The sequence below is a fragment of the Dipodomys merriami genome, unplaced genomic scaffold (genome assembly GCF_024711535.1).
Source record: "Dipodomys merriami isolate MVZ:Mamm:240054 unplaced genomic scaffold, mDipMer1.0.p SCAF_15, whole genome shotgun sequence".
NCBI lineage: Eukaryota > Metazoa > Chordata > Mammalia > Rodentia > Heteromyidae > Dipodomys > Dipodomys merriami.
Window position 1 is genome coordinate 18,247,102 of NW_027202826.1, and position 10,434 is coordinate 18,257,535.

The window sequence follows — 10,434 nt, forward strand, 5'->3', positions numbered from 1 at the left end:
ATGTATTTTTAATTTACGTTTCTGTGGTTACTAGTGAGGATAAGCACTGGAGATGCATAGACCATACTGTTTTAAATTGCTTTTTAGCATGTGTTGATTTCTTACAGTACTCCTCTTAACTTTTTGCTTTACATAATTTAAAATTTTATATTAGGTGTGTGCAGCTGTTACGCATCCCACATATTTTCTTTTTAACAGTTTTTTTTAAACATCTTTCCCTGTCAGTATTTTTTTTTTAGTGTGTGTCATTGCTTTTCATGGTCTCATAGAATTTCACTATCTTCTCCAGACTTAGTTTCTAAATCATTCCTCCCTCCCTCCCTCCCTCCTTCCCTTCCTCCCTCCCTCCCTTCCTTCCTTCCTTCCTTTTCTTTCTTCCTTCCTTCTCATCTGTTTCTTCCTCCCCTTTCTTCTCTCCTCCTCCTCGTCCTCGTCGTCCTCCTCCTCCTCCTCCTCCTCGTCCTCCTCCTCGTCCTCCTCCTCCTCCTCCTTTTCCTCCTCCTCTGTTTCCTCAGCACTGGAATTTGAACTCAGGGCCTTTGTTAGCTACACAAATGCTTTACCATCTGAGCCATATCCCAGATCCTTTTGTTGCTTTAATTGTGTTTCAGGTAGATTCTTGCATTGCCTGCCCTCAGAGCTGGCTTCAGACTGTGACTCTTCACTTATGACCTGTCTCACAGATGGGATAAAAAATGGGATCAAAGTTGTATGCTAGCATTCTTTGATTTTTGTTTGAGAAGGTGTGTGCATGGGTTTCTTAGTATGTGTGTATATATATATATATATATATATATATATATATATTAGTGTGTATATTAGTATACATTATATTAGCATATATTTATAATATAATCACATTATATTTATATTATATAAACATATATTATATATAAAATCCAGGCTGGCCTAGGGAGGCGATCTTTCCTTCCTTCCTTCCTTCCTTTCTTTTTCTTTCCTTTCTCTTTCTTTCCTTTCTTTCTTTCTTTCTTTCTCTCTCTTTCTTTCTCTCTCTCTTTCTTTCTCTCTCTTTCTTTCTCTTTCTCTTTCTCTCTCTCTTTCTCTCTCTTTCTCTCTCTCTTCTTTCCTTTCTTTCTTTCTTTCTCTCTCTCTCTTTCCCTTCCTTCCTTCCTTTCTTTCTTTCTTTCTTTCTTTCTTTCTTTCTTTCTTTCTTTCTTTCTTTCTTTCTTTCTTTCTTTCTTTCTTTCTTTCTTTCTTTCTTTCTTTCTTTCTTTCTTTCTTTCTTTCTTGTTTCTGTGGTTTATTTAAGCCCAAATAAAAGGTGTATGTGAGGCATCTATTCGTTTTCTTCACTGTGCAGCCTGGCATTGGGATTGGGATTGGTGACTCTGATGGCCAGCTGGGCTGCTCTTTCCACGATGGCTCTTCGGTTCTTGGAGGTAACATTGTGGGCAATCTCAGCGCAGTAAGACTTGTGGCACATGAGCAGCACTTCCAGCTCCTTGACGTTGTGGAGCAGGAACTTCCAGAATCCACTGGGCAGCATGTTCTTTGTTTTCTTGTTACTCCCATAACCAATGTTGGGCATCAAGATCTGGCCCTTGAATCTCTTCTGCACCCTGTTGTCTATGCCCCTGGGTTTCTGCCAGTTATGCTTAATCTTGACTGGTGGTGGATGTGCCGGAGCCTGCCTGCAACAAAAGGGAATCCTGAATTAGGTGGCGAGGACGGAAAAATAAAGACATAAGACAAAAGATGGGGTCGGGAGGTCTGCAGCTCAAGATTGCAGCACTGGGCCTGGGCCTGGGCGTTGTCCCTCAGCATTTCAGCTCAAGGCTAGTGCTCTACCACTTGAGCCACAGTGCCACTTCCAGCTTTTTTCTTTTTGCTTATGTGGTGCTGAGGAATCGAACCCAGAGCCTCAGGCATGCAAGGCAAGCGCTCTACCACTGAGCCACCTTCCCAGCCCTATTTTTAACTTTTTAAAATATATACTATTAGAAGTCAAGAGGTAACATAAAGTTACAATAGTCCAGAAAAACAAGGAAAATTTCAGTAAAAACAGAGTGCAGTAAAACAAGACAAGGTCAACTGGTAGAAAGTAAAACAAACTCTGCAGACATAGCAAAACAATCCTGGGCACCGGTGTTTTTTAAGTAAGCCAGCTCCTTGTACATGCCTTCAAGTGAGCACAGGGGTCAAGATGACCTTAGAGCTTTACTGTTGGCTCCCAACATGGATGAACTTGTTGGTCCCCTTTTTGATGATCTTGGGCTTCACCAGAGGTCTGAGGGCTGCCTCTTGTTTCCAAAGTAGCTAAGATTATAGGTTTGAAGACTGTCCCAACCTTCTTTGCTTCTAATTTCTTATTACCTACGTTTAAGTTCTTAATTCATTTAGTTCCATCTTTATCATTTAATGAGACTGTTTTTTTCTTTGAGAATTATTAGTTGTCTCATAAAAACAAAACAAAATCAACCAAGCAAGTCTCAAACTAGCCTTATAGAAAATTCCCAAATGTTTGGGTGGGGTTTAGCTTGTCTAAACAAGTACAAGGCCCTGAGTTCTGATCCTCAGCACCACCACCAACACACACACACACACACACACACACACACACACACACACACACAAAATCTCCCATAACATCTAACATTTCTAGCTTCACCCTTGTTCCATTTTATTTTTTTACTTTAATAAATATGAGTTTTAGATGGAGTTTCCAGTTGCTGATAAACATCTCTATTTTAACAGTGTTTATGTTCACAAAGCAATTGCATTATTTTCTCTCACAGCTTCAAAACAGCAATTTTGATTTCTTTGTTTTGACCCAATCATCTCTGTTTTTCCTTATAATTCTAAAACTTCCCCATCATCATATATCATTGAATGACAAGGTCTAAGTGTTCCGTCATGTGTCTATCATTTTCTTTTTCCTATTATTATTAGGCCATACAAAATTTCTGGTTTTTATTAGAGTAACCACCATTTTCTGAGTTTCCTATATAGGCTTACAGGCTGTAACAAACAATTATGCAATTTCCCTTCCCAAAGTAGCTGAGTTACAAGGCGGAGAGAGTGGCAACATGTTTTACCCTGAGAAAGAACTCTATTATGTTGTATCTTTTTTCTTGCCTGAACTCTTGTAAATTGTCCACTTATGAAACAGTATTCAAAGAAGTACTTGCTGGTGCAAGACAAATCTAGCTACAAAGGTGAACACACGCAGTCACAAATACCTGAATGTTCTACTGTAAACCCTTTTCTTTTTTCAGAAGCACTTGTTCCTTGTTGCTCACTACTGCTCTATTGCTTTAACTCAAAGTATGCCTTTTTTGTTGCTGTATCTATTTGCCTATATCTATCCATCAATCTATCATGTATTTGCCTATCTATCCTCTCTCTCTCTCTCTCTCTCTCTCTCTCTCTCTCTCTCTCTCTCTCTCTCTCTCTCTCTTTCTCTCTCTCTCCCTCTCTCTCTCTCTCTGACACTAGGACTTGAACCCAGGGCTTCAGGCTTTGGTAGGCTTTCTTGCTCATGGCTGGCACTCTACCACTTGAGGCAAGCCTTGAGTCTGTCTTTTTGCTGGCTAATTGGAGATGGAGTCTCTTGGTTTTTTCTGCCCAGACTGGCTTCAAACTATGATTATTCAGAACTCAGCCTTTTGAAATCCCATGTTTCTGTCTGATTCCCCTGTGGCCTTGTCAAATGTTTTCTGTAGCAAGATACAAGCACCCTTGAGAAACTGAGACTCCCTTGGATCTGATGTTCCTTTCTTAGACTGTGACACATAGCTTGCAGTTCTGTAATTTCCCCAAATCTTCAGCCAAAACTGAGACTCCCTTGGATCTGATGTTCCTTTCTTAGACTGTGACACATAGCTTGCAGTTCTGTAATTTCCCCAAATCTTCAGCCAAAACAGGACTAGAATTTCAGGACCAGGGCAGCAGAATCTAATATTAAATTACATCCTTCTATTTCCCAGAATAATTTGTAGGATAATTTGAGGGTCCCAGTTCAAGTATAGTGAGCATGGGTCTTCTACATGGGTTTGTACCCATTGGAAGAGTGATCTTTTGAGTTTGTCATACATATAGAACATACACAGACCTATAACCCAAGAATAAGCATTAATTCTCAGGAAATACATGTTCTAAAATTATATTGAAAAGAGAAGGAGAGCACCATTTAATTGTCACCTTGGATGAGGCTTTCATGTCTTTCTTCCATCTGTAAGTTGTTTAATTTAGTGCTTGGGCTAGCCAGAGCTCTAGTAATAGAGCTACTGACTCTTCAGTGGCACTTCTTTGTTTTCCAGAAAACAGACTTAGAAGTGCCCAGTCTGGCAAGGTCTCACTTGAATGCCAGTTCAAAGGACCTTTGCTCCTGTTGTCATGGAGAAGGCAAAGGACAAACTTTTTCCTTTAACAGATTCATTTTTTATAATAGTTTGTTCTTGTTTTATATATTTTTTTGCTCTTTAAGTGATTATCTCAGAGAAAATCATTGCCGAGTTGAGCATGATGGTGCATACCTATAATGCCAGCACTCCAGAGGCTAGGGCAGGAGGTTGGCTTGAGAGTCACAAGTTCCAAGCAAGCCTAAGCTATGTAGAAATACCTGTCTCAAAAAGAAAAAGAAGGTGGCTGGGAAGGTGGCTCAGTGGTAGAGTGCTTCCCTGGCTTGCATGAGGCCCTGGATTCAATTCCTCAGCAGCACATAAGCAGAAAAAAAAGCCAGAAGCGGCACTGTGGTCCCAGTGGTAGAGTGTTAGCCTTAAGCTGAAGAGCTGAGGGACAGCGCCCAGGCCCAGAGTTCAGGCCCCATGACCGGCAAAAAATAATAAAGAAAAAGAAAAAAATAGCATTATTACCATCTGGCTTTATTTAGTAGGAATTAACTGTCACTCACTAGTGCCCAGTGACTATCATTTAATCAATTTAATTTAATCATTTAATTTAATTTAAACTTCATGAGGTAGATATTATTCTCTTTACTGTCAAATGAGAAAACATAGTCACAGTTTGGTATCACCCCCATTGTTTAGATTAGGGTTAGATTTGAAGTTTGTTTGATTACAAAGTTCATGTTTGTTGTCAAGCTATCACTACTTTAGAAAGTTTTCGGTTGTTTGATAAAATTTGGACTGTGTAGTTGTCCTATTATTATCTGAGAATAGAATTTTGAACGCTGCAATATTGTTCAGTTTACATTTGTTTTTTTTTGTTTTTTTGGGTCCAGTAATGGGGCCTGAACTCTGGGCCTGGGCGCTGTCCCTCAGCTCTTCAGCTCAAGGCTAGCGCTCTACCACTGAGCCACAGCGCCACTTCTGGCTTTTTTTTCTTTTTGCTTATGTGGTGCTGAGGAATCGAACCCAGGGCCTCAGGCATGCAAGGCAAGCGCTCTACCACTGAGCCACCTTCCCAGCCCTCAGTTTACATTTATAATTGTAAGTTAATAATTGTTCAGTTTATGTTTATAATTGTAAGTTAATAATTGCTTTATGGCATTTGTACTCTAGAACTTAGAATACAGGAGAAAAGATGGTTTCTTTCATTTTAGGAGGAATGTCTGTTAAGATAACTATTCATACTAGTAAATAGTTATTTGTACAGCTGGATACCAGGTAAATACACTTTGGCCTTATTTTCAGGTTTCATGGTAAACATGACTTCTTCAAGTCTTGCTGGCTGGGGCAGAGCCCTTTGGGTTACAAACCATGTTTGTATTTCCTTCATAATCCTTTTAACGTTTACTTTCAAGTCTGACCTGCTCAGAAATGGAGTCTGTCTTACCCCAGCCCACATTCACATCCCTTTGCTATCTTGCGGGAAAGTGATCTGACTCCTGACTCTTGTCTTTAGGCTCTTTGTGCTAGTCCTGTTTCTGGTAATACTATCTTAGTTTGGGCTCCCCTAGAAGCCCCAAATTAGACTTTTGGTATTATAACTTCTAATAGCAATGTCCGCAGAGTGAATGGAACACTTTCTAGTAGCCTCGTGAGGGCAGGTGGGACAAGGAAGTGAACGATGCCATTAATGAGTGCATTTGTATTGTGATAAAGTATATAGCATAAAGTTTACCATCCAACCCATTTCTAACCATCTTGACAGCTTGGCTATTTCAGGTGCACTCAGGTTTGTGGAACTATCTTTGCCATCCTTTCTTTTTCAAATGACATTGTATGCCCATAAACACTAACTCCCAGCTCCCTTCCCCTCCTAGCCCTTGCCAACTCCACTGTGGTTGGAGCTCAGGGCCTTGTGCTTTCTATGTGCAAGTCCTGAACTTGAGCACAATCCTCTTTGCCTTTTGCTGTGTTTTGGTTTTGTGAGGTAGAGTCTCGCGTTTTTTGTTCAGGCTGGCTTTGAACTGTACTCCTTCTGTTTCTGCCTTCCAAATAGCTGGGGTTACAGGTATGAACCACCACTCTGGGCTCTCTTTTATATATATTCAAGAGTGATATCCTAGTAAAGCATAAGTACACCTCAAAGCATGAGAGGCAATTAGCTAAAAGTCAGCTGTCTTCATGAGAATAATACACTTCAAGGGAGAGAGAGGTGAGCAGCTAGATAAGGGGCCAACTGTATGTTAGTTGTCAGGACTTGAGGGTCTTTTTCTTTGTTGTTGTTCTTTTGTGTGTAGGTACTGAGGCTTGAATGCAGGGCCTGGGTGTTGCTCTTTAGCTTTTTCACTCAAGACTGCTGCTCTACTCTCTGAGCCATAGCTTCACTTCTGAGTTTTTGCTAGTTAATTGGAGATAAGACTTCCCAGACTTTCCTGCCTGGGCTGACTTTAAATTACAATCCTCGTATCTCAACTTCCTGAGTATCTAGGATTATAGGTGTGAGCTACCAGTGCCCTTCTGGCTCAGGGTTGGAGGTATTAATTCAGCAGTGTGATGTTAGTGAATGGGAATTGAAATGAGACTCAATTCCTGTGGCCATCTCCAAATAAGCTGGTTATAGTTCCAAGGTTTTTCTTTTTCCCTCCTTTCCCTTTCCCCTTACCTTCCCTTTCCCCTTCCCTTCACTTTCTCCTTCCCTTTCTCCTTCCCTTCCCTTTCTCCTTCCCTTCCCCTCCCTTCCTTTCCTTCTTTCTGCCTGCCTGCCTTCTTCCTTCCTTCCTTCCTTCCTTCCTTCCTTCCTTCCTTCCTTCCTTCCTTCCTTCCTTCCTTCCTTCCTTCCTCCCTTCCTTCCTCCCTTCCTTCCTCCCTCCCTCCTGCCTCCCTCCCTTCTTCCTTCTTTCCTTCTTTTTCGACAGGATGTCAGTATGTAGTCCAGCGAGGCCTGGGATTCACTATTATAGTAAAGACTAGCCTCAGACTCTGTATCCTTCTGCCTCAGCCTCCTACTGGTGGGATTATAGGCATGAGTCACCATGCCCAGATGAAAATCTTTTTTTTTCTGATTGACTGATATACACAGCTTCTGAATTATATTTCTTATTCCCACTCTGTGCTTTCTACTCTATTCTCCATAGTGCTACCAATCATATTTTCTGATATACAGGTTTGAACATTCCCATTTTTCCTTGAAACATTTTTGGTATTGTCATTGGGCTACGGAATTAAATTCTTGAGAACTTTATGTGGCCATTCCTAATCTATAGAATTCTTGTGCTTCTCTTCTCTTAGATTCAGCCAAACCTCTCTCGTCGTGTGCATGATGACAGATTGCACTCTTTTATCTTTAGTGTTGCTAGGGATTGTGACTATGGCTTTGGTCACCCGAGGTGAAGGTTGTACCACTGAGTCCCGTCCCCATCCCCAGACCAAACGCTTTAATCACCTCGAACTTCTCTCATGCAGTTACCAAGGTACTCAGTGTTTTCTTAATTGGCAAAAGCTGATGTTCTCACAGAGGCTTATCTCCTCTCTGAAGTTTTCTCTCATCTGTCCTCTACAGAACTAATCTTTTGCCTCCTGTTTACTGGTTGGATATTCATTCTGGTATGAAGCTTCTGATATTGAATTTTGAGTATTTGTGTAGTTCTCTTTAGATGTCAAGCTAGACCAGTCCCCATTATTGCATACACTTACAAATGTGTTTTGCATTAATAATGACTAATTAAGTGACTGGCAAAGGTTATTAGAAAGACAAAGACAAACTAATGAACCTCTACAGATGATGCAAGTCATGGGTGTGATAGGTTATCTGGGTTTTGAGTGCTTTTAAAGAGAAATAAGTAGTAGTTCAAAACACTATTTTGATGTTATAGTGTAGGTCAATGTCAGATCTCACCACTACAAGGAACCCTATTGCTACTTACATCTAGTAGGAAATTGAGGGTGCTCAGCAGGTGTGCCAACAATAGAAAAGAGGTGAACAGACAGGAGCAAATTCATGGAGCATGATCAACATTTAGTAGCACATACACCAGGTGCCTGGACATCTGCATGTTCATTAGGTGTTAAGAAGGGACCTGTCTATTTTTAAATAATTCTTCTCTATAGTATCAGAGGACTCCTTCAGGACCCCAAACTCATGTGAAATAACATTTATCTTATGTTTATTTATTTGCTACCTGGTCTTTAAACTCTGAGCTTTGCACTAGCTAGGAATGTACTCTTAACTCCTGAGCCATGCTCCTATTCCTTTATTATGTTAGTTATTCTTGTGGTAGTGGGCTGAAGATTTTGTTCCTGCTGGCCTCATACCACTACCCTTCTGCCACATGACAGGCTTGTGTCACCAGCCTAGTTATTGATTGGGATGGGGTCTTCCTAACTTTCTTTTTGCCTTTGCTGGCCTTGTTCTCCATCTCCAGAGTAGCTAGAATTACAGGCTTGAACAATTGCTCCCAGCTTCCAAGGATGTTTTGAAACAAAGGTAAGGTATTATGTCCTGCTTAGGATAGTACCTATCACTTTAGTACTCAACAAATAAAAACACAATGAAAATAACAGTAGGAATGGTAATAACAACTTTTGTAAGAACTGTTGCTGACACAGATAAACTTTGTAAAGATTCATCCTTCCCTCCTTTTATTCTTTTTCTCTTTTTTTCTTCCTTCCTTTCTCTTTCCTTTTTTTTTTAAATTGTGAAAATACTGTACAGAGGGGTTACAATTTCATGGGAAAGATCATGAGTACATTTCTTACCAAGCATTGTAGCCTCCTCCTTTGTTTCCCCTTCCCATCCCTTCCCATCCTCCTCCGGTCCCCCCCCACCTAATTCTCCTCCCCCCCACCAAAATTGAAAAGTTCGTTTTCAACATAACGACTTGTACATCTCATTGTTGCAATCGGTCCACCTGTATCCCTATTTAAATGATTTGTTTTTTCCCTTCCCCTCCACAAATTATACCAACATCAAATACAGTGAAAGTGGAGGAGGGACATACAAAGCAACAAAGAAATAATCATATAAATGTGTTAGAAACAATCACCTGAAAGAAAAAAAAAACATTTGAATACATAGCTTAGGGTTCATTTCCCTAACATCAACTTGTCTGACCTTTTCTGCTTGACTCAGACATATACTAGTTATTGCAAATAAGGGAAACCATGGGTTTATGATTCTTTGGGCCTGGCTTACTTCACTTAATATAATTTTTTCCAAGTCTTTCCATTTTCTAACAAATGGGGCAATGTCATTCTTTCTGAGGGAGGCATAGAATTCCATTGTGTATATATACCACATTTTCTTGATCCATTCATCTACTGAGGGGCATCTGGGTTGGTTCCATATCTTAGCTATGGTAAATAATGCTGCAATAAACATAGTCATGCTGGTAGCTTTAGTGTGGCCTTGTTTGTGATCATTTGGGTAAATGCCCAAAAGTGGGATTGCTGGGTCATAGGGGAGCTCTATGTGGAGTCTTTTGAGGAACCTCCATACTGCTTTCCAAAGTGGTTGAACAAGTTTTCACTCCCACCAACAACTTTCTCTTTCCCTTTCTTTCTTTCTCTCTCTTCCTTCCTTCCTTCCTGCCTTTCTTTCTCTCTCTCTCTCTTTCTTCCTTTCTCTCTTTCTTCTTTCTTTCTTTCTTTCTTTCTTTCTTTCTTTCTTTCTTTCTTTCTTTCTTTCTTTCTTTCTTTCTTTCTTTCTTTCTGTGCAAGTTTTGGGGTTAAAACTTAGGACTTGGAGACTGTCTGCTCAAGGCCTAGTGCTCTACCACTTGAGCCACAGCTCCACTTAGAAAAAAAAAATTTCATGGATTTACATTCCCATACTGGCTTTGAACTGTGAGCCTCAGATCTTAGCTTCCTAAGTAGCTAGAATTACAGGCATGAACTATTGGCACCTGGTATGAATTCTATTGGACATTAAAGGGGACAGGTAGATGTTTGTATAAACTATGGCATATTAACAGAGTGATAGACATTGTCCCATTTGTTATTGTCAAAAGCTACTTCTCAGAGCAAGACAATGAGAAAGGGTTTGCTGTATCTTTTTTTTCTGATCAGAGTTCTTGTACAGTGAAAAATAAAAACATTTTGCATGCTGGGAAAAGGGCTCAAATTGGAA

The 10,434-nt window shown here is 40.2% G+C and overlaps 1 protein-coding gene across 1 annotated transcript; it reads right to left on the minus strand.

The window, feature by feature from the left end:
- Positions 1 to 1,297: 1,297 nt before the first annotated feature.
- LOC138826732 (large ribosomal subunit protein eL32-like) lies at positions 1,298 to 5,631 on the minus strand. Its single transcript, XM_070021974.1, has 2 exons — positions 5,576 to 5,631; positions 1,298 to 1,652 (listed from the first exon to the last, which is right to left on the minus strand). Exons 1-2 carry the CDS (start codon positions 5,629 to 5,631, stop codon positions 1,298 to 1,300), a joined length of 411 nt encoding a protein of 136 aa, XP_069878075.1.
- Between the last annotated feature and the right edge of the window lie 4,803 nt (positions 5,632 to 10,434).